This window comes from Abrus precatorius, unplaced genomic scaffold (genome assembly GCF_003935025.1).
Source record: "Abrus precatorius isolate BTA unplaced genomic scaffold, Abrus_2018 Scaffold2, whole genome shotgun sequence".
NCBI classification, from domain to species: Eukaryota; Viridiplantae; Streptophyta; class Magnoliopsida; order Fabales; family Fabaceae; genus Abrus; species Abrus precatorius.
The window spans coordinates 23,101,686-23,125,277 of NW_020874362.1; the positions used below are offsets into that span (position 1 = coordinate 23,101,686).

General features: G+C 31.3%; 2 protein-coding genes across 2 annotated transcripts; one reads left to right on the forward strand and one right to left on the reverse strand.

Moving 5' to 3' along the window:
• The first annotated feature begins 6,298 nt into the window (after positions 1–6,298).
• Positions 6,299–8,954, forward strand: LOC113859127 (UDP-galactose/UDP-glucose transporter 3-like). The gene is made up of 7 exons (XM_027491942.1): positions 6,299–6,402; positions 6,485–6,582; positions 6,921–7,051; positions 7,510–7,540; positions 7,808–7,911; positions 8,029–8,150; positions 8,549–8,954. The coding sequence occupies exons 1-7, from the start codon at positions 6,299–6,301 to the stop codon at positions 8,952–8,954; spliced, it is 996 nt and encodes a 331-aa protein (XP_027347743.1).
• Positions 8,955–10,866: 1,912 nt separating this feature from the next.
• On the reverse strand, positions 10,867–23,053 carry LOC113858390 (transcription factor MYB88-like). The gene is made up of 12 exons (XM_027491037.1): positions 22,764–23,053; positions 22,076–22,259; positions 21,953–21,999; positions 21,790–21,846; positions 21,553–21,625; positions 21,255–21,310; positions 20,987–21,166; positions 20,711–20,898; positions 19,583–19,656; positions 18,886–19,022; positions 18,608–18,810; positions 10,867–11,499 (listed from the first exon to the last, which is right to left on the reverse strand). The coding sequence occupies exons 2-12, from the start codon at positions 22,142–22,144 to the stop codon at positions 11,396–11,398; spliced, it is 1,188 nt and encodes a 395-aa protein (XP_027346838.1). The 5' UTR covers positions 22,145–22,259; positions 22,764–23,053; the 3' UTR covers positions 10,867–11,395.
• Between the last annotated feature and the right edge of the window lie 539 nt (positions 23,054–23,592).

A 23,592-nucleotide genomic window follows, 5' to 3' on the forward strand; every position in this document is an offset into this window, starting at 1 on the left:
TTTTATTATATAAAAACAAAAAATCAAATTTCAAAACAAAAAAAAAACCTAACCAAAATTCGGTTATCTGGAAATCGAATTTCAGTAAGAAAAATTTGGCCAACTTACAAAATACAGGTCAGAATTTGGTCTAAGGACACGAATTTTGAACCACAAATTCTGAAACTATAAAAGAAACAGGTCTAGTTGAGTAAATATATTAAAGTTGGGTCTATCTGTATATATATTTATTTTTTTAATATTTTTTCTATAAAAAATTCTATCTACGAGCTAATTTTCGTTATCTATTTGCAAATAATTTTGAGATTTGACTTGAACAAAGATTTTAATCGGCCATTCCACCTGATGGTTAAATTAATTTTTAAAATGTTATGTGCAAGGTACGATGAATTGATGTGTCAAATTCAATAAAATGATATTTTAAATTTTATCTAAAATAAATTTTATTAATTTAATTATTAAATTTTATATTATTATAGCAATTATGTATGTTAAATTTCAAATGATTTATATATTTATAAACATATAATAAAAATTGAATATTTATATTTTAATTAATATCAAATTTTGTGATAAATTTTAAATTTTTTAAAATATAAAAACATTAAAATATTTTATTAAGTTAATAGCATGATGAGAGATGAAGGTATGACACCAAAAGCAGGACAAAATGGTCAAGCAGAGAGAGTGGCTTGCAACCTAAACGTAAAAATGAGTATAGAATTATTTATTGCTAAAAGTCAAATAAAATAAGGAAAAAAATGGGTTGAAGAAATTGATTGTGATGAGAGGAAGCATTTAAATTGGAAGCTGCCAACCAAGTCAACTAAGCAAAGACAAGATGACTTATGACAATTGACAGATAATTGGATTGTTTCCTACCTGAGACTCCTAATGCTACAAGACTCATGAAAAATCTAGGAAAATTCTCTTTCCCAAATCGCCTATTTCTTTAACGCAACAATTATTTGATTATGAGCTAATATTATTTGAAATATTTTTAGTGTTAATTAATATTATAAACATATTTTTAATAAATAATTAGTTATATATATATATATATATATTATCTTGATTAATCTTGCAAATATATGTGCTCAAAAATGAGAAAAATATTTTATATGTAAACGGAGAATATGTATAGAGATGTTTTATTTTCAAAAACCGAAAACTCAAATTTATTAATAGCTAAAAGTGAAAAGAAAAGTAACAATATTCACTTTAGCAACTTCTGAATTTGCAAACAAAATAATAATATTTTAAACTTCAAACGAAAGAAATAATAATAATAATAATAATAATAATAATAATAATACACTTTTTAATATGTGGGTATGTATATATGTTTACAACATTCTTTATTATTAAATAAATTTCATAATGTATGTATAGGTGTAGAAACAGGAGAAGTTAAGCCAACGCTTATCTTTGACAAACTTAGCCTATTTTCCAAAATAATGGCTGAAATGTAGATTATCTATCTAAACAAGGTCTCTTCTCTAAAGAAAAAAAATAGTCTAACCTAAAGTTTATTTTATAATAAAATTGTTTAATAAGTGAATTGATCTACATCTCCATCGGCTAACATACGTCATTTTTTATTTTTTTTTTGTTCTAATATACTTTGTTGTTATGTTAACAAGTCTAAAAACACCAACAATTATATAATTTTAAGGCATGGTAGAAAAAAGTAATACATTACAATTATCTATCATAGTTATTTTAATTATCGTGATCTTCGTTTACTTATATAAGGGAACAAACATTAATAAAAAATAATCGATTGACGTATCAATATATATATGGTGTAAATTTAGGTTGCAAAACTTTACAAAAACTAATAAGTATAGCATATTTTAATTAAAAATTTGAAAATTTAAAAAAATGTATAACCAATTCAAATATAATTATAATTATAATTAGAAAAATAAGTAGTTTATACTTAGGAGAAAAAAGAAAAGTAAAAAAAAAAATGAAAAGAGCTAATTTAAAAGTCTAATTTGTTGAGATTTGAGAGAAAAATTTATATCATGCAATAAAAATTTTAAAAGTAATTAAAATTGATATTTATGAAAAAAATAATGAATTAATAATTTTAAAATTAAATAAAAAATAAGTACTAAATAACAATCAAGTCATGTATCATATTGATAAAAATAAAAAGATTACAATGAGTGCTTTGTCAAAGTTTCATCTAACATAAAAGTTTATTTCATATTTTATTTGAATATATATATATATATATATATATATATATATATAATGAAAAAAATATATAAGTGACGTAGGCAACGTTAAACAATTCAATATTAATACTTTTGAGTAAATCTTTAAATTAATATGTTAGATAGGTGTGGTCATGCATTTAAATTACTCACATTAATTAACAACTAAAAAATATTAACTTTTATCATTAAATGACACGTAAAAACTAAAACAATATCGTTTTACATTTGTCCTTTACTTTCTCCATTCCTCATCCTCAAAGTCACGTGCTTTACAGTAGTCATGCCTCCAATCTCTCTGTCTCTCTCTCTTCATCTCCTTAACGCCATTTCTCTATAACCTAACTTCCAATGTCACTATTTTGTCATCCTCCTCTTAACCTTTCCAATATTAAATGCAAATACCCAGCTACATTCACCATGAATGAAATGCACACAAACCAACCATGAATCACAAGTGAGTCTTCTTCTTTCTTAGATGTGAACTCATGAACAATTATTGAAGAAGAAAAGAGAGAGTTATAACAGTGGCCTCAATGTTGTGATTCGGCAAGAGAGAGAGAGAGAGGTGGTAGGAACTGTGGGAGCATTAGAGATGAGTGCAACATTGATGATGCAAAATTAGTCATATTAGATCATGACTTTATGTGAAACGATATCATTTTAGCTTCCACGTATCACTTAAAGATAAAATTTAACATTTTTTCAGTTAGTTAATGTGAAAAACATAAATGCATGACATATTAATATGAAAAACTAAGGGGACAACTTAAATAACTAAAATACTAATATGCAAGACTTTCATTATCTGATGGACTAATATAAGGGTTTACTCCAATATTTTTATAATAAAATTTTAAGATTTTAAGGTAGGACAAATGTACCTAATAATGTAGAGATTAAGAAGTTGATTTTGGAAGAGCTCCAATAATAGTAGATTTAGCATCCACTCTCAAACAACAAATATATATTAAGGTATAAGGAAAAAAAAATTTGGTAGCCAAAGATGTAGTAAATTGTGTTTTCCTATTAAACTTGCCAAGGGTGAAAGTCGAGCATCGACAACAATTTGAGATATACAACACCTCTTACTATTTTACAGAAACATCCACACCATAAATATCAATCAAAGAAGAGAATACACAACTTCATCACAAACCTGATGCTTTAAGAAAGGATATATAGTAATCCACTAGTTAGTAAAAACAAATCAACTCATATATAAATTGATTGGGGGCACAACACATAGAGTAGTATATGAAATAGTCTATTTCCCATAATTTCACTCCAACTACATCCTACTGACCTACTCCAAAAAATACTTTCTCACACATCCATCGCCTCTTTAACTAGATGCTCTAGCAGGAACCCATGAAGATTCGCAGTTAGGGCATGAATCTGTCCCACCTTACTTGGAGAAGGATCAGAAGGCTTTCTAGTCTAAAACAGCTCAATACTAGTGGACACTCATCCTCTTATATCCAAAAGTTGCAGTCGATGTCACAAAAATAAGGCCCAATGCTGACCTAGATGAATGGCAAAGGATGAGGGGAGTGAGTCTAAATTTTCCTTCTAAGACACCTTAGAGGAGGAAGGAGTAGGGTCGTCAAGTGGAGGTCTCACTTGATGCAAAAGGATTCTAAGAGGGAAAGAAGTACGATAAACTATATGAATGGGGATATGTAGTGTAGCACGTGTAGGTTTGTTTCTATTTAGCAAAAAGGCCACAATCTCAATATAAATCACTCTCCACTGCTTCCAATAATTGACACCCTGTTTGTGTGGGTTGAAGATAATCTTCATTGACCCAATAGCCATTTAATGAACTAAAAAATAGTCTTTGAATCTAGATTTTCTCTCATTAATGTAGGAACTATCCAATTTTATTTTTGTTTAAACAAAAATAAAAAAATAAAAAAAAAAAATTTATGCAAAATTCTCATCATCACTCTCTTCCATGTAGTCACAAATTTTCAAGTAGGAGGATAGGTAAGTGTGAGAGTTAGAAGGAGAAGAGAGGTGGGGGCAGAGAGATTGGAGAGAGAGAGAGCATAAAAAAAATTTTGTAGTGTTTTTTTATTTTTGCTATAAAAAGTGAAATTGGTCCAATTCTCGCATTAAGAAAAATAATTTGAATTCAATGATCTTCGTAAGTTGATGACATATCTTGAGTGAGTCTTATAGGTTATGTTATAAAGAGACTATAGGAACAAGAATAACATGTGATATCTTTATAGTTCTCTTGATTTTTTGAATTAAGGGGAAAAAAAAACATATCACACAAACTCATTTGTCAAGAGCACAAGAACTACTCATATTTCATGATTAAGCCATATCAACAAGCAATAAGATTTCATTTAGTCTGACATTGATTTTTCTTACTAATATTGAGTTATATTATTATTAAACTAAATGTTTTATGTGCAATATTGAATTGAAATCAAAATAAGAAAAATACCAACATCATTCAGTACTGAAGGATGAAGATATAAATAGAATAATAAATGCAAGGAAAAAAAAAATCAATTGAAAAGTTACGTTGCCAAACGATGTTAAAGAATTGCTTGGTTATTCTTGAGGTAAAAAAATCCTTCTTTAAATCCTTCTTCCAACTTTAGATGTGATTTCGGCAAAGAGAAATGCATGAGCGGAAATAAGAAGCATCTCCTCCGAAAGAGAGAGAGAGAGAGAGAGAATGGTGCTTTTATCTGCATCCCCAGAGTAACTGTGTGAGAGAGAAGTAAAATATGAAAAAAATCTTACTGTGCCCCCATCATGGAGAGAGAAAAAGGAAGTGGAAAAAAGAAAGAGAGAGAAAAAAATTGTATAATTAGTTAATTTGTTTAAAATTGTTAAAAATAAAGAAAATTTTGTTATAAAAATTCATTATCATTTATTATATTTAATTGTTTATTAAGAAATTATTATAGAACTTTTATTTTTCATAAAAAATAAAATTTATTTTTAGGTGTATTTTATTTTAGCAAACAATAACCGTTTTTTATTTTAATTATATTTTTTACTTTTACATTATTTATAAAATATCATTTCTCATTTTATTTTATTTTTTAAAATTAATTTTATCGAAGTGATTGAAATACATAATAAATATATTTACATTAAATATTTATTTTAAAATAAAAATAATTTTTTTAATTAAATGAGATGACAAGTTCAGAATCTCAGCACTTCTCATGGTGGGTTAATCAACAAGTTGAACATGTATTCTCAACCCTAATTTATGTTGTTTTTGTTCTATATGTTAAAAGTTATCACATCTCCCATGTGAACTTGTGGTCTGTAATATCTATTAACCTTAGAATTTAAATTTTATAATTAATTTTATTCTTCTTTTGACTTGAATTTGGATCCAAAATTTGTTTTTTCTTCTTCTAATTTGATAGAAGTTTCTAATAGAAATTAAAATTGAGTTTTCCTATTTTCTTTTTTTACTATAATTTGAATTTTTATCTTGAACACAACAATATATACACATAATATTAACACAGCTATCACCATTTTTTACGTTAATTATTTCTTTTTCACATGCGTAAGGAGTCCGACAAGAAAAATTAAAACTTTAATATAAAAGCACCATACACTTGGAAGTTATTGACACACACAACTTTTAGTTTTATAAAAGAAAAACACCACATTAATACCTCAAAACTTACACATGATAATTTTTAGGATGTAACTTCTCTAATTTCTGCCTTATACATATCACTTGGCCAAACAACTCATTTTAATAAATAAAATTATTTTAAAAATAATATTAATTTGGTAAAAAAAAAAAAAAAAAAACCCTTTTATGCACATTTTGAAAATCAAACAAACACATTTTACACGTTTAGGAAAAGAAATAGTATTTTAAGTGAAACAACAAACCGGAGATGTGCGTTTGTGCAGCCAATGAAGAGCGCGAAGGAAAGTCTTCAACCAACAACAACCCTCCACGTGGAACAATGATGTAAGTTGGCGCCCCCTATTTAAACATTCACGTCGGTCTCTCTTAAAACACCGTCCCATCGTCGTTAACCTCAGTCGTTCACTCCTCCGTTTGCAGCACACTAATGGAGGCTCACGACGGCGCTCTCCGCCGTGTGCTCGTCTTGGCCTTTTGCGTCGTCGGAATCTGGTCTGCATACATCACCCAAGGCGTTCTTCAAGAAACTCTGTACGCTGAAAACGTAGAAATTTCTCACAATTTTATTTATTTTTAGTTTTTTTTTTTATTGATTTCATTCGGTTCGGTTCAGGTCGACGAAACGGTTCGGTACAGATGGACAGAGGTTTGAGTATCTGGCATTTCTAAACTTGGCGCAGAACGTGGTGTGTTTGGTGTGGTCATATATGAGTGAGTTTCCCACCTCTAATTCCTTATTCTTCTTTATTTGCATTGCGAACACAATGGAGTAATTCAGATATAAAATTAAACTTAAAGGATTTTTTTTAACAAATGCTAAAATTTATACACAAAAACAACTTATTAATAGTAAATTTTAATTAGAAATCATATTATATATAATAGAATTTAAATGTTATAATTTTTTATAAAAGTTTTAGGGTTTAGGGTTTAGGGTTTATTGTGTGCTTGAATACACGTCGGCAAAACTGAAAAATTAAATTGCTTTCTTTTTTTTCTTTCTGTGTGTGTGTGTGTTTGTTTTTTTTAATTCAAATGTGATTGCACAGTGATTAAGATATGGTCAAGTGGGAGTGGTGAAGGTGCTCCTTGGTGGTCATATTGGAGTGCTGGCATTACTAACACAATTGGTCCAGCAATGGGAATTGAAGCACTCAAGTATATCAGTTACCCCGCTCAGGTATGTTTCATTGATATTGTCAGTGGGATTTGTAGCTTTTATTTACTAAATTTGTGTGTCCCCTCATAAATGGATGTTAATATTCTGCAATGATCTTTCTCATGAAAATAATGATTGTAATTATAATAATGATAATGAAATGATCCTAAAAAATGTATAAATTTTATCGGAAAATAAATTATTTATTGCATCAGAAACGCAAACAAACTATCATTTAACACTTACTATTTTTTAGTTATTGTAAATTTGGAAGTATTTAATTGCGTTTATTTAGTACACCTTAATCACTGTCGTAAGGATAGCATTAGTAAATCCTTATTTCATTACTATGCTTTGTTTATTATTGGATACAACAACGATAACAAAGTCGTATTCCACTTGGCTTTGATATGATTTTGTTTTATTTCAATATCTCCAGTATAATGTTTTTAAGGATGGTATTCTTTTGCGACTTACAGGTCCTTGCAAAATCCTCAAAAATGATTCCAGGTTAGTACAATGTACTTCACGCACGAGTTGCATTATATTAATTTATCACTGGAAAGTAGCTGAGTTTCTTTTTTTGCCAGAGAGTGAAATTTGCTCACTCATTGTTGTTTACCATCTTTTTGGTGTCTTAGTATGCAGAAATCAAGTGTTGCGCTGGAAAAATAATAGAAAATCTTGTAATTTAATTTTTTTTTTCTTCATTATTTGGTAGTTATTCATTGTTTACGACCAAATGTCTACCGAAGTATTCACTTTATATTTATGCAGTTATGCTGATAGGTACTCTGGTATATGGTATAAGATACACTTTTCCCGAATACCTTTGTACATTCCTTGTTGCTGGAGGGGTATCAACATTTGCACTTCTAAAGGTTAGCAACCCCTCGCATTAAAAGAGCAAAGCATTTTAGTCTCTAGCAAAGCATTACATGGAGTCTGAATGCTGCAAAGCTTTCAATTTGCTCATCTTTGCGTATGCTTATTGACAGACTAGCTCAAAGACTATCAGCAAGTTGGCACATCCAAATGCTCCCCTTGGATATGGGCTATGTTTCCTGAACCTTGCTTTTGATGGATTTACAAATGCAACTCAGGATTCCTTAAAAGCAAGGTAATACAAGAGAAACTTACCCCTTTGCACGATACTAACCAAATCTATCCGATTTAGACTCTTGCACTTTTTTCATATCTTTCTTTTGTGTCATCTACATTTACTCCTTGCTTCCCATGCCCTTTGGAACCTAATAATGAAGTTTTTCATGTATTACTTATCCCTCTCCTATGACGATCAAGTTGTTTTAGGTGTACAACTAGTTGAATTTTTGGTGCTTTTAGGAGTCAAAATTTTAGTTTCTTTCTTTGGTGTTTGAATATTGACTTTTCAACATTGTTTGACTATTAGAGAAGTAAAAAATAATTCCTTTTGTCGAGAACATCTCCAATGTAGATTCAATTATAGTTTATTACTGCAATTAATTTTCTAAACTATTGGTTTGTCTTAATACTTAGGTACCCAAATACAAGTGCTTGGGATATTATGTTAGGGATGAATTTATGGGGCACCATATACAATATGATTTACATGTTTGGCTGGCCCCATGGCATTGGATTTGATGCAGTTAGCTTTTGCAAACAGCATCCAGATGCAGCATGGGATATTTTTCTCTATTGCTGTTGTGGTGCTGTAGGCCAGAATTTCATCTTTTTGACTATAAACCGTTTTGGCTCTTTGGTTAACACCACCATCACTACCACTCGCAAATTTGTTAGCATTGTGGTGTCTTCATTATTGAGTGGGAATCCCCTATCAACAAAGCAATGGGGATGTGTCCTTATGGTATTCTCTGGATTATCATATCAGATTTACCTCAAGTGGCAGAAGCTGCAGAGATTGCAGAAGCGAAAAGCCATATGAAGAGGAAACTTCAGCAGTTTTGAATTCTAATGTCCGTGCTATTGTAGCTTATTTGTCCTTCAACTCATGTCAATATAACATTTTATGAACCCGGTTTAGATTTACCCATAGGATCATTTTAACTGGGTCTGTAATTGAATTGATGTTTTATTGAGAAAAGGTTAAAAGTTGAAATTTATATAATTCTTACTATTAAGTCCTTCATATTTTAAAAATCACTTATTTTAATATTTTTTCTTTATTTTTTATTTTTTTATATAAAAAATATTAAAATGAATGTCGTTTTAAAATAAAAAAAAGAAAAGTGAAATTTTTGTAAAGTCAAAAACTAAAATGGTGGACGCTTAAAGGACTAATTTCCTGTAAAATGTTTAGACCCCGATTCTTCTTGATTTGTAAAATTATTATCACGTGCCTCTTCATAGCATCTAAAATCAACACTACTCTATAAATACGATTCCCAGCTTATCTTACCTACTCTTTTGTGAAGAATTTTATTCCCACACTATGGCACTAAAGTGGCCTTGCTAAATAGGGAGATGTGATTTTATTCAATTAATAAGATCCGTAGTTAAGCTCTTACGCGAGGTTCGGGACTGTTCAAATAAACACTAAATCGTTTGTTTTTTAGTTTCAATGTTATTTACTTCGTTCAGATCTGGAAGCTCAAATTGCATTGTGTGGGAGAGGAGGAGAGGTGTTATAGGGAAAGAAATAGAATAGAAATTTCCGAGTAAATATCCCATTTTACTTCTTCTAATTGCAAGCGTCATCACTAAGTGGTTGGATCTTCTGGTATACTAATTTGAAATTGTTATGGTCTTACTTATCTTTAGTAGAGTAAAAAGAATATTTTTTAATTAAAAATCACAACTTGAGTGCATTAAAAGATCATAAAAGAAGTGCACTATTACATCTTTTAATATATAAATTATTTTTAATTTTTTTATTATTATTTTGAGTATTAGTTTGCATTTACCTTATTGTTAGAGTGGTTGGATCTTCTGGGTTGCACTGATTGGTTCAATTTTAACAGGATTGATGCTTTATGGACCACTTCTAAAGTTGACAAAAAAAAATGGACCACTTCTAAAAGTTAGTTTAATTGAACATGGATGGTATAGTACAGATGCTGAGAAATTTCTGCTTGGTCATCGTGAGATTTGTTGGGAGGTATTTCATCTCAGTTGAAAGATTAAAATTATAGTTAAAATGAATACTGGCTCAAACAATAATAATAATAAAAAAGCATCTTCCATTTTAACTAAAAAAAAAACACTTGTTTTCTAATAGTTGTTTAGAATTTCTCATAATTTCGATCACAAGAATTATGTAAATAACACCAAATATTATAACAATTAAGGTTTTTACCAGCTTATGTGTCAGTGAAATTGGATTCAATTCGAGAGAGCGGAATTTGGTTTGTCAAATCAAAGTTTGTCTTTCCTGGACAAAGTTAACAGCAATGTATGCACTTTATTTTGTAGGGTACTCCCTCCCTCTTTTCCCCATATGCTTTTGCATTTGTTATCATTATCTGCCTACTGTATTCCACCACAGCCATGAACTAAATAAGAATCAGTTGCACAACAATTCTTCCACACAGCACAAGACTATCTACATGGCGAACAAAGCATAACATAGTGATATGCTTGCCTCTGCCAGGTCAAGGTACGAGATATCCTGTAAACTCTGTCCGCGCATAATTTTGCATTCTCCATTTCTTGTTTAGTTAACTTTTATAGAAAAGGAAATGAAGCTTTTATTGCTGAGAATTTTGATATGAATTGGTTGACATTAGCTTTCTCTGACTTATGAATGTTTAATGGCATTTGTCTTTTTAACTCTGCTAAATCTGGGAAAGTAAGAGCAGAAACAGCATCTACACACCAAAACCAAAAAATGCATTTCCACTCTATTATAATTAAGTTTCAGTACATCAGAATCCAAAGGGAAAAAATATTTATAATACAACCCAAAACAACAAAGAAGAATCCAAGTTGCCCATGGTTAAGATTCTGTGTCACTCTTCTATGTTTCTGTTCATTATATGTAGTAGGATAAGCGAAATGCTAATCTATACATACTCACTCAGAATGCTAGTAATTACACAGTAGGCTCTGTACAAACAAAAAACAAGACAAAAGGCTGGATTGGAGAAAAACAAACCCAGAACAATATCAAAAGAAAACAAACCAAAGAATGATACACTAAGCACGACAATTTTATGTGCAAGCATCAAAAAGGTAATTTTGAGTGAAGGGGAGGAGGAAAAAGATGACGATAGATATGTTGAAGATGACAAGAATGTATGATAATGTTGTTTTCTTAAACGAGGCAGAGAAGATCTCCCACAAGCCACACTAGCACCAAGGATAAGAATGAACGACTTGGAAAGGGGAATGTACCAATCGGTATTTCTCTCTCAGATGGATTGTAGACTAGGTAGTAAGGCTCTTTTGCAGGGTGGCGGTTGTGACGGGTTGGCACTTGCCTTGATGGATGGAGATTCCATCCCTAGTGTTTTCCTTAAGAAGTTTCTTTCCTGAAAGAAAAGTTTTAGAACTGTTAGAAATATATAATTATAATAATGCTGTAAATAAGGAAAGTTATATCTTCATATTACCGTAATTAATCTTATATTTAATTTTGGGAATAATGATTTCAATTATAAATATATGCCCCGTTGTTTAGTTTAGACTTTAGACACAAGAATTCATCCTATGTATCTTCTTCCTCTTTTATCTCAACATGATCTAGAGTTTGACAAGTGACAATCTTAATATGTGATCACCTAGTGGGACAATTGCTTACTAGTGCAGAATTTTTTGAAAATTGTTCTCCCCTTTGGAAACAGATTATTCATTTCCAGTCGCTGACCGGTGGACCTCTTAGCCATCTTTTCCAGCAAATTTTTTTATGGGGACCACCCTCAGTTCAAGTCCACCACTACTACTTGAGTAGATCTACTGATAAACGGCAATCTAAAAGTTCTGTTGCTGATTGAGAGTTATAAGAATTTAATCATGTTATGATAAGAACTTTGGGAGAATCACACCACAAAAGTTAGCCGTTGTAGTTAAAGTCTCGTACTTCTAATGTGAGACTCAAGTTTCATACCTTGCAATTAGATCCTAACATCTCACTACTTTCCGTGGCCCTGATGCCCATAGGGGCTAGCTATGCACACTGGAATCTTTAATTAGCCGTGGGCAAACATTGTGTTGAGTTGAGATTGTATAAATATATTATATTTAGAAAGTTAAGATAAAATAAAACCATGACTGATTTTGAGTCTAATTTTGATTTTGATATGATCTTTTCCTTGTTTTTTTTATTTTATTTTGTAATCTGTTTTGATAAGAGAACCTCTTCTAATTGATTTTTCCTTTGCCTTCTTATTTTCTCTGTAACTCTAATTGAAAAATGACGAAAGAAATCATTCTGTTCTCCTAAATTAGATGGTATAAAAGCTTGACAGCTCTGATCCAGAGATTATTTCATCATGGTGAGGACAGCCATGACTGGGGAGACTTGAGAAACCGGATCAGATGGAATTAACAGAGGATTGAACACTACGGAAACCTCCTCAGCAACATCAAACACCAACTTGCCCTCTACTATTGCAATTGAGACGCTATCTTCTAATTTTGGCTTACATCTTGTAACACAAAAGCTTAATGGGAATAATTACCTAGACAGGGCATAATCGATTGAGTTCACATTAGAAGGCAAAGGCAAGATGGGGCCACCTTACTAGAGCTACTGCACAACCAGGAAATGATGACCCTGCTACAGAAATGGAACTCTGAGAATTCATTAATCATTGACGGACTTATCAACTTGATGGAACCAAAAAACAAAACCCTTACCTTTTTCTACCAATTGCCAAGGATGTTTGGAAAGCTTTCAAAAGATTGCTTTTCTAATCTAGAGAATTCTTTTAGATCTTTGACCTAAAAACGAGATTGAGGCAGTCCAAACAAGGAGAACATGATGTCACAACATACTACAAATCCCATGGTCACACTTTGGAGGGAATTGCACCAATGCTATGAAGACAACTGAAGAAGTCCAAAAGATGCTATGCGTTTCAAAAGATGATTTGGGTGAAGTGAGAGGAAGAATTTTAGGTAGGAAACCTTGAACCTCAATGAGGAAGGTGTTCTCCAAGGTTAGAAGACAGGAATCCAAGGAGAAAATAATGTTGCAATCGTCTCAAAATTTGCAAGATACTGAGCGTTCTGCCTTAGTGGAAAAGGTGTGTGATGCAGTAGGAGAAAGAAAGAAAAAACCATGGTGTGAACAATGTTGAAAGCCCTGGCATACAAAGGAGACTTGCTGGAAAATCCATGAAAAACTAGCAAACTGGAAAAGAAATCTGGAGGTGAAGGCAGAGCATTTCAGGCATCAAACTCCAAAGACCAGGTGCAGAAAAATGCATGAGTTGTCTTTTTTCACACAAGAGCAGTTAAAACAAATTCTCTGCTTCTTCTTTGGTCCAAAAAGGTACTTTCCATAGTTCTAAACCATGCTCCATTGGTCATTGATTATGGAGCCACAGGTCACATGACAAATTGCTTGAATTTTTTTCTACTTATAGTCCCTGTGCAGGTAACAAAAGTGTTAAAATTGAAGTTGGTTCTTTTTCAGCATAACTAGTGCCAGTTCCATCCTTACTTCAAGTTCCCCTACTTTCAATGTTCTTTATGTTCCTAACTTATCTTACAACCTTTTGTCCAGCAAGTTAACTCACTATCAACAATGTTTTGCTGTTTTCTATTCTTTTTGTAAATTTCAAGATTTGAAATTGGAGGAAAGACAATTGGCAGTGCTAAGGAAGTTGATGGCCTCTATTTCTTGGAAGAAGGATTTGTTTTCAATAAAAAGAGTGAGAGTAATTGTCTCAATTCAATCTCTATTTCTAGGGATGAGAAAATTATGTTATGGCATTAAATATTAGGTCATCCAAGTTTCTTTTACTTGAAACACGTTTCCTAATCTTTTCAAGAATAAAAATCCATCTTTAATTACTGGTGAAACTTGTCAATTGGCAAGGCATCATCACTCTACTTACTCCCCTCATCCCTACAAAAAGTCTAGTCTTTTTACTCTTATTTATAGTGATGTGTGGAGTCCTAGTCATGATCCTACTCCCTTTGAAAAAAAGGTAACTTGTTACTTCTATAGATGATCATACTAGACTAGTATAGGTATTCTTAATAAAAGAAAAAGTAGAAGTAGAGAGAATTTCTTAAAACTTATTTCCAAACGATTAAAACCCAATTCCAACTATAAATAAAAATCTTTAGGAATGATAATGGAAGGGAGTATTTTAACAAATGTTTAAATAATTTTTTTCTTCAAGAAGGAATTATCCATTACGTTTTTGTGTTGATACCCCTCAACAAAATGGAGTGGTTGAGAGAAAAAATAAACACATTCTTAAAGTTACTCAAGCTTTGTTATTTCAAAATAATGTACCTTGATATCTTTAGGTTGAAGCAATCTTGAATGCAACTTAATCAATAGTACCTAGCAAAATTTTAAACTTCTAAACTCTTGATCTTTTATCATTTGCATTATTTCAACAAATAGTATTTCAACTTGTTCGCCCCTAAAGATATTCAATTCTACAGTTTTTGTTCACTCACATGGACCAAATCAAAATAAACTTGATCCAAGAGCTAAAAAGAGTCCGTTTATCGGTTACACTCCCAACCAAAAGAGCTTTTGTAACTATTGATGTCACCTTTATGAAAATGCCTTTTTAGACAGAGGGGAGAGGGAGGAGTTGAAGATTCAGAATTTTTTTTTATTAGAACCTTTAGAACCAGATTTGTTAAGTTCTAGTAAAAATTATGAAACACAAGTTGAAGCTGAAAACAAGGACCTGCAAGGTATTTTTGGATCTGAAAACCTTGAAATAGGTGGAAATAAGACAATTACAATAACCAAGGGTCTAAAACCCTTTGATTTTGTCTCTTCAAGTACAAAAAGAGCTCATACAGTGAGGCCAAATGATGCTATGCAACTAAGAGAATCTCAACACTTCCAACAATCTGAAACATTCTTTCTGAAACTGTCCAGCCAACTTCTTATCCAACTAATGAGCTTGTTAACTTAAAATCAGATCAATCATATCTTCCCATAGCTATCCGAAAAGGTGTTCAATCTCAAACAATGTAATCTATCACTAATTGTGCATATGATAAGTTATCACCTTCTTTTAGTGCCCTTCCTTTAGAATTGGACAAAACAAATAACGAAGAGATATACATTCTGCTCTAAAGATTCTGGTGTGGAAGGGGGCTATCTTGGAGGAGATTAGAGCTCCAAAGAAGAACCAAACCTGGAAAATGCTGGAATTTTTCCCAATGGGAAAAAATTGTGGGTTGCAAATGGTTTTTCACAATCAAGTATAAGGCAGATAGAATGCTTAAACGATACAAAGCCAGGTTGGTGATCAAAGGGTTAAACCCAAACTTATAGGGTAGACTGTGTGAAAAGTTAAATATTATCGATGTTCTCTTATTATTGGCAACCAATATTGATTGACCTTTACAAATAGATGTGAAAAATGTTTTTCTCAAAGGAGACTTGGAGAAACATATATATATAAATTGAAACAATCACTCAAAGCTTAGTGAGAGTTTTACTCAATTCATAAAAAGAGCCAGAGTGATAGGAGTGGACATGTGGGCTTGGGTCGTGAGGAAAGGTCCAAGGCATGGAGGGTGTATGTCAAGAGAAACCGGGCTAAGAATAGAAAAGATGATGTGGCAGAAGTTGTAACAGAATTGCCAAGGAATATAGGGAATGAAGAGGGGAGAGAGAGATCACTTTTTTTTTGGATAGGGAAATTCTGTTATGGGCAGGGAGCTGTAGTCTCTCTGTAGGAGCAGTGCTCTATGACAGTGGGGTTGTTTATTTCCTCCTGTATTGTTTTCCTTTACGTTAAATAATATAACCATTCCTAGACTTTTTCTCAATTAATTCTTCAGTCTAATATCTGGTCCCTAACACAGAGTATCTGCAATGTCAAAGTGATCGCATCATGTTTGCAAAGCACTCCCTTGAAGGGAAGCTGATTGTACTAAATGTTTATGTAGATGATATAATGATCACAAGAGATGACTTGTTTGAGATGAATCAACAGAAGGACTCTTTGGATGCTGAATTTGAAATCAAGAATTTTGGATCTCTAAAATATTTCTTGAGAATTGAATTTGCAAAATTGGGAAAGGAAATTGTTTCTTTTTAGAAAAAATACATATAAGACCTTCTCAATAAGACTGGAACAAGTGGATGTAAATCGGTTGAAACTTCAATTAATCCTAATCAGAAGGTTGGAAATAACCAAGAATGACGCTTCCAGGTCCCAACATTAGTAGAAAAATTAATTTATCTATCTCATACTTGTCTTGACATTGCATTTGTTGTTAGCTTGATAAGTCAACTTATGCACTCTCCATGTGAAGAACACATCAATACTGTCTATAGAATCCTTAGGTACTTGAAAAGTGCTCTTGGTAAAGGGATGTTTTTTTAAGAAGACTAAAAGATTAAATAACAAACAATTGAGACCTTCATTAATACTAATTGGGTTGACTTGATTACAGAAAGGAAGTCAACATTTGGGTATTGTACTTTTGTGTGGAAAATTTTGGTTACATGGAGAAGCTAAAAACAAAAGTGTAGTTGCAAGGTGTAGTGCTATATTTGAATATTAAGTCATGGCATAAGTAATGTCTAAACTTTTGTGGTTGAAAAGAATCCTTAAAGAATTGCAGCTTCCTATAATTACCCCTATAAAACTATATTGTGATAATAAGTATATCTCAAAATCATGTCCAACACGACCATACACTTTATAAAGGAGAAAGTTGATGAAGGAATTATTTGCATGCCACTTGTTTGAACCTCACAATAGTTGGCAGATATTCTTACTGAAGGCTGTTTAGACCTAACTTTGAATTTCTTATAAGCATGTTAGATATATATATGCACCAACTTTGAGGGGGGTGTTGACATTGTATAAATGTTTTATTTTTAAACAATTAGGATAGAGTAAAACTAAATCTGACTCTGTCTGATTTTGATCTACTCTTTATCTTATTTTCTCATATTACTTGGATCTGTCTTTCTGCCTATTTATTTTCTTTGAAATTCTTTGATTAAATAATGAAGAAAGAAATCATTCTCTTCTCCTAAACTAGACATTACAGTATTAGTATCACAAACTGTGCCACTGGCACTCATATGCAGTCGGAAGACATGGTGAAAAGCTCTTATATCAATTAATAAAAACCTTAGAAAGCACACCACAAAAGTTAGTTGTTGTAGTTGGAAAACCCAAAGCTATATAAACCCCATATTAGAATGTTATATTTCCAATGTAGGAGAATTTATAAGAGCTTTGAAAAAATCATACTACAAGAGTTAATCATTGTAGCAAGTCTAAAACCTTATAAACCCCACATTAGAATTTCATACTTCCAATGAAACTTAAATCTCATGCCTTATACTAGCACTCATCACACTTTGTAGCCCTGACACCCATACAAGTTGACTATGCACTAGCCCCTATAACTAGTTCCGGGTGAACACTGCAAAGCTGACATCACCACCTATGCTGCCCATTTGTAGCTAGAAGATATAGTGAAAGGCTTTGATACCAATTGATAAAAACTTTGAGAGAATTAAATCACATAAACTAGCCATTATAGTTGGAGAGCTCAAGGCCTTATAAATCCCACACTAAAATCCTGTACTTCTAATGTGACACTCAAGTCTCATAAATTGAAATTAGATCCTAACATCCTAGGCTCTGATACTAATTGATAAAAACTTTGGGAGAACCACACCACAAAAGATAGCTCTAGTAGTTGGAGAGCTCAAAGCCTTATAAACTTCATATTAAAATCTCATACTTCTAATGTGAAACTCAAGTCTCATACCTTGCAATTGAATCCTAACATACTATTTGTCACTATTATAATTTTTGGTTGGCCTTAAAATTGTTGAATGCCCAAATGCCAAGATGACTACTTACACTTTCAGAAAATTGTGGAGTGGGAACTCCTGACGCCAATGATCTGAATAGAGGGGTTACTTGAAAAGAATCAACGTCATCATCGTTTATCTTTTCCTCACAACATGGTAACAAACCTGCCACAGAATACATGTCTTATAAGCAATTTTGATTCATTAAAACGTTAGGGTATTAGCACATAGATAAAAGCATTTAATTTTAGAAAATATAAAAAACAAAGTTGTTTGATTTGAGATGAAAAAATATCTCGTTTTATTTTCTATTTGCAATTTTAATTGCAAAAGCATCACCCTGTGTTTTCATTATTTCTTGTTTTCAAAGATTTATATAAGACAGTGAAAATAATAAAGTCATTTACTTTATTTCCTATACAAATCTTTCAAAATGGAAAACAAAATAAAAATAAGATGACAATTTTGTAATTAAAAGTGAAAAAAAAATCTCAAATCAAATAGCCCCTAAGTTTTATTATTTACAGCTTATGAACAAATTAGTCAAGTGATTAAGTCATTAAGTGGTCAATTGTTCCTAAATTGAAATTTTAGCAAAAATTCTTGCAATTTTCTTTTCATTTATTTATGGAAATGGATTATCTTACTTTGATCTACATTTGTGGTAGAATGCACCCCTTTCTCACCTCCACCTACTCCTTTTTCATCTCCAAATTGTCTAGACTTCATTTCAATTCCAATACCCTGATGCAATGAGTGCTCCAAAGTATTACGAGCTGACCATGGCAGGAGAGTTGATCCTGTACTGTATTCAGAACTGCCTGGAGAGTCTTCATAGCATTCCACTTGCCTAGACCATAATTTGGAACTATTAGAGGTTTCAGAGCCCATTCGTGAAGTTATTTTTTTGAAGAACTTAAAGTACCTCCAACAAGGCTGGCCTTCCTTATTACCACTCTTCAAGTCCTCAATCAATTCTTTAAGATCTACAAGTGGTACCTCTGGAATCTTATGTCCAGCAATATCTGATTCTTTGGTTATGTTCAGAAACTCTTTAAGAACCTAGCATCAGTTCAAACAAGTTTTTGATATTTCAAGTTTATAAATAATGACATTCTCATAATTATATACTCAGGAATAACATATATCAACTTGCGATATGCATTTTAGAGTTGTGTTAAGATTTTAATATTTGAATATATGCAAGCAATACGAACTACGAAATTATTTCATGGTTTTCATGGGCAAGATTAAAAAGTTATGCGATTCATGTGTCTTTTCAAATAAATTTTTCATCCTCATATCCATGAAATAATTGAAAATGTTATAGAAAACTATAGGAAAATATAATGTCTAATACATTTCGATTAGCTTTTAATGCTACTAGAATGCTAAAGAACAACGCCAAGACAAAAATGTTAAAAGATGTCCATAATTTTCGTATAAATAGGTTGACAGGTGACAAATTGCTTTCTACTGACGTTGAACTTCTAGAGATATAACCGATACTTTTGAGCTCTGCTCATCACACAAATTAGGAGTTTCATTTTTGGAGAAGCACATAAGGTGTTACATACTCAAAAGTCAAAACTGGAGCTAGTTTAGAAACTATGAAACCTCACCTTTCTTGCATTTTCAAAACTTGGGTCCATGTCATCCTTTTTGAGGAATGTTCCTTGAATATTGTTATTTTGGGCTGCAGAAGCATGATAAACCAATATCATCTTAGAATGAGAGGATGGCCAAAGTTTTGTTTGCTGAATAGGTGGTTTCTATCATGCTCCCTCTAACATCAGGTGCATCCATGCACCTTGAATCTGACATCGTTTGATATCAATGAAACAAGATCAATGGCCATTATTAATTATGGGTAACCTAATACAAAAGTAAGTATTTAATATTACATGTTATCTATATTGTATATAAATCTCCTCAGAATGTCACTGTAGAGTTACAGTAATTAAAAATATTATTATAACATTTCAAAATAATAAAATAACATTTAAATATTTAAAACATAACAAAATCATTTATATCTAATATAAATATGTTTAACATCAATCATTATATCTTGCTAAAGTGGTTATAATGTATTTGTTACCATACTTAACATTATTATAAAATATAAACTAAATATTAAGAAACTATCATACTATTATGCTAATAAAGTTCAGAAATAATAACAAAGTAACATTGTAAAAGTAAAAATAAAAATGAAAAAATAAATTTATACTTTTGTAAAATAAAAAATACAAACATTAAAACTATGAAATGATTATAAACATTATGTTTAAAAAATTTGAGTCAATAACATTAACATATTATAAAAGAAATAAGTATTATTATTAATATCATTTATCTTAAATAATATTTTTTCAAATATTAAGTAGTACACAAATAATTAATTTAATCACAATTTTTTTAAAAATATTAAAAATTAATGTTCAATAAATATTTATTTATTTATTATAATAAATATCTATAGGTTGGTAGGAGAAGGATTTCAGTAGAAGATATTTAGTAGTGTTAAGATTTAAATATAACCATATTAATATTAAAACCATTTCAAAACTAAAGTTACTTACAATAGCCTGTAAAAATTCAAGGTGCATGAGTGCACCAAACCTTACAGGGAGCATAGTAGAAACCACCTTGCTGAATATATTAATTCTATCCTGGTTTTTGTTTCAGATTTCACAGTGCATGAATAAAGTTGCATAATTAACTGTCTTCAGTTTAAGGATAATTACCCGAACCGTTAAACTTGGAAGCGCAAACATCATGCTGGTCTGGCAAATTGTTTGCATTAAGGGAATTTTCAGCTAATACTGCAAATGGTGTTCTTGGGCTTGGCTGCTGATTTACTTGAACTTTATTTCTTAAATGTGATCTGTCCTCAAATTTGATCTTTTCTGTATCATCAGGAATATGGGCCCTCCTATATTGCAGTAGGATAACATGTTAGATGTTACCACTTCACTCTGTAGAATTTGTGTATCTTGCTTGATACATACAGTATAACATACCTCATCTTCTTAATAGGTACTGCAGATTTTAAGGTTGCATCTGTATTATAACCATTTGGAAAAATAATCCTCTTGTTATTTGAATTGATGTATGAAGTGCTGTTCTCTTTGGCTAAAGCTGCAATTTTTTCTCTTTTTCTGCATAGTGTGGAGAACCGGTTTTTCACAGCATTATCCGTTCTGCATAGAAAGCGTTGCATTAAGAATTAACCATTCAAAGAATGACTAGCATGTATTCACATGGAGGAAAGAGTGAATTTTTGGCTACCTGCCTGAAACCACCTTTGCTATTTCAGTCCATCTGTTACCAAATAGTTTTTGAGCCTACAGAAAGAATGGCATTCGCAAAGGATTAGGTCACAAAAGCCACATCTCTTTCAGTGAAAACTCCTCAAGTCTCTCAATGGATTTTGTCTACTGCACGGAGGCATAAGACTGAATGGACAAAAATAATTCGAATTTTTCAAAGTTCCACATGCCTATATTATAAAATAAGGATATTAAATTCCCATGGCAACGGTTGTAGATGAAAAGGTAGCCTTTGAACACAGAGAGCATCAATATACCTCACATAAGAGCCTGTCTTCCTCAGGTGACCATCCACCTCTCTTAAAATCAGAGTTTAAGTAAGTGTACCATCTGAAATTTTATTAGTAACTTAGGCATCAGATTTATAGTAACAACAACACAGAAGCCATTTAAATCTTCATGACCTAAAGAATGATAAAATAAATAACTCAATAAGATCTCTTGATTGAGTCAAGATCAAAATTCAAAACATATAAACAATTAAAAAACTTCACCTCCTTCTGCACTGTCTTGTCGTTTTGTCCTCGAATTTAGATGCAATAATTGCCCAACTGCAAATAATTATTGCAACAAAAATCCATTTAGAGTCACACATCAAGGAAGAAAAAAGCTGTAGTGAGTATGCCAAAAGAAGAATTGTGAAAGGGGAATGAGTACTTTTCAGTTCCATGAATACCAATCTGCTCTCTAAGTATATCATCCTCCTGAAACTCACAACGGCAATGGATTAATAAGTAAACAAAAGAATAAAATACAAAGTGATAAAGAGAGAACAAATACCTCTCGAGTCCAAGTTACAATGTGACGTTCCTTCTTCTTGGATTCTTCACTGCACTGCTGCTTCTTCATATCTTGCAAGATTTGTCTTTGAGGATGTTTATTCTATCAGTGTCACTCTCTTTCTTTGACGCTCCCTTCCTTTACCGGAGCCAACTCAACTTGCATGCTAAAGCCAACGCTCTACCTTTATAATAAGAAATTTTTATAATTACTAGAAAAAGTAAAAAACAAAAAGGAGAAAAAGTGTTCACTTTCATTGTCCTTTACACCGTAATAAGCATAAATTCCATTCCCAAAAGGTATTCAAATGAAAAAGAGAAAAGAAAAATAGCTATCAACCTCTTTCCCTCTAAAGAATGGCCTTGGATACTAATTTCCTTTTTCGGAGTCGCTCCTTTGATTTAAGTAAACTCTGTGATCAAGGCAGAACAAAGCAGAACAGAGAACACAATTGAATGCCAAAACTAGGTAGCCATAACTACATGAAATGAGAAAGATAGAAAATGGACAACCAAAAATACATAAAAGGGGTTGCAAAGGGTAGATGGGATTGGATCGAAACCGTAATTTTAACTTATTTGATACTGTGTTGATATGGAACAGACAACCCAGAAAAATGTGGGGGATCCAAACAAATTGAGGAACTTCTGCGCCAAATGAGTAAAATAAGGGACAAGGAGACAAATACCTCAAAAACAATTATGTTTGGGATTTTGAAAGTGTTCTTTCGGATAAACAGGAAAACTGATGACAGAAGCACAGCAAGCACAGAGCCTCATACGAGAAACACTGTCGACAGCGAACGAAAGACTTTTAGACCAAAGTACTTAGGTTGATCTATTTGGTATCTTTTATTGTTCAAAATGCTCTGTTCACGCCATAAAATGCAGTGTTGAATCGGTGCTGAATGAAGAGAAAGATACGAAAAATTGGAAAGGAAAATTATGTCTTGCCATCGTTTTTCGGGTATCGACTTGGTGAAGAGAGAGAGAAGAAAAAAAAAATGTGGATGTATAAACAAAACACGAAGGCCAGCGACACATTCTTTATAATATATTTTAAATTAAAAATTATAAAATTATGTAAACTTTATTTTTTAATTTAATATTTTTATTTTATTCCTAATTTATTAAAAATAATACATTAAAAATATATTACTAACTTTCTTTTTTAAAAATAGAAAAATAATAATAATAATAATAATAATAATAAATTTTTATTATTGTTATAAAAATTTTAAAGACTTATCTAAACATTATATAATAGAAATAAAATTTAAAAAAAAAAGCATCTTTGATGAAATCTTATAAAACATAAATGACTTGTGACTTTTACACGTTCTAATAAAGACTTAGCATGAAAAGGTTTAGAGCGTTATAGCATATAAATAAAAATTAAATTATGAGTAAAAGATAAATTAATAAATTTAAAACTATATATAATCAGAGATATTTTAAAAATTTTATAAAATATATTTGTATCTCATGAAGTAAGAGATTATATTTGAATCAAATAAC

Excerpts from the sequence above, each read along its gene's own strand:
- LOC113858390 (XM_027491037.1), bottom strand. The coding sequence starts at position 22,144 with ATGAAGAAGCAGCAGTGCAGTGAAGAATCCAAGAAGAAGGAACGTCAC. Across the intron at positions 21,847-21,952 it reads GGTATTCATGGAACTGAAAA|TTGGGCAATTATTGCATCTA; the intron begins GTACTCATTCCC and ends AATTATTTGCAG. Across the intron at positions 11,500-18,607 it reads TACCACAAATGTAGATCAAA|GAAAGAAACTTCTTAAGGAA; the intron begins GTAAGATAATCC and ends CTTTTCTTTCAG.
- LOC113859127 (XM_027491942.1), top strand. The coding sequence starts at position 6,299 with ATGGAGGCTCACGACGGCGCTCTCCGCCGTGTGCTCGTCTTGGCCTTT. Across the intron at positions 6,403-6,484 it reads GGCGTTCTTCAAGAAACTCT|GTCGACGAAACGGTTCGGTA; the intron begins GTACGCTGAAAA and ends GGTTCGGTTCAG. Across the intron at positions 6,583-6,920 it reads TTTGGTGTGGTCATATATGA|TGATTAAGATATGGTCAAGT; the intron begins GTGAGTTTCCCA and ends GTGATTGCACAG.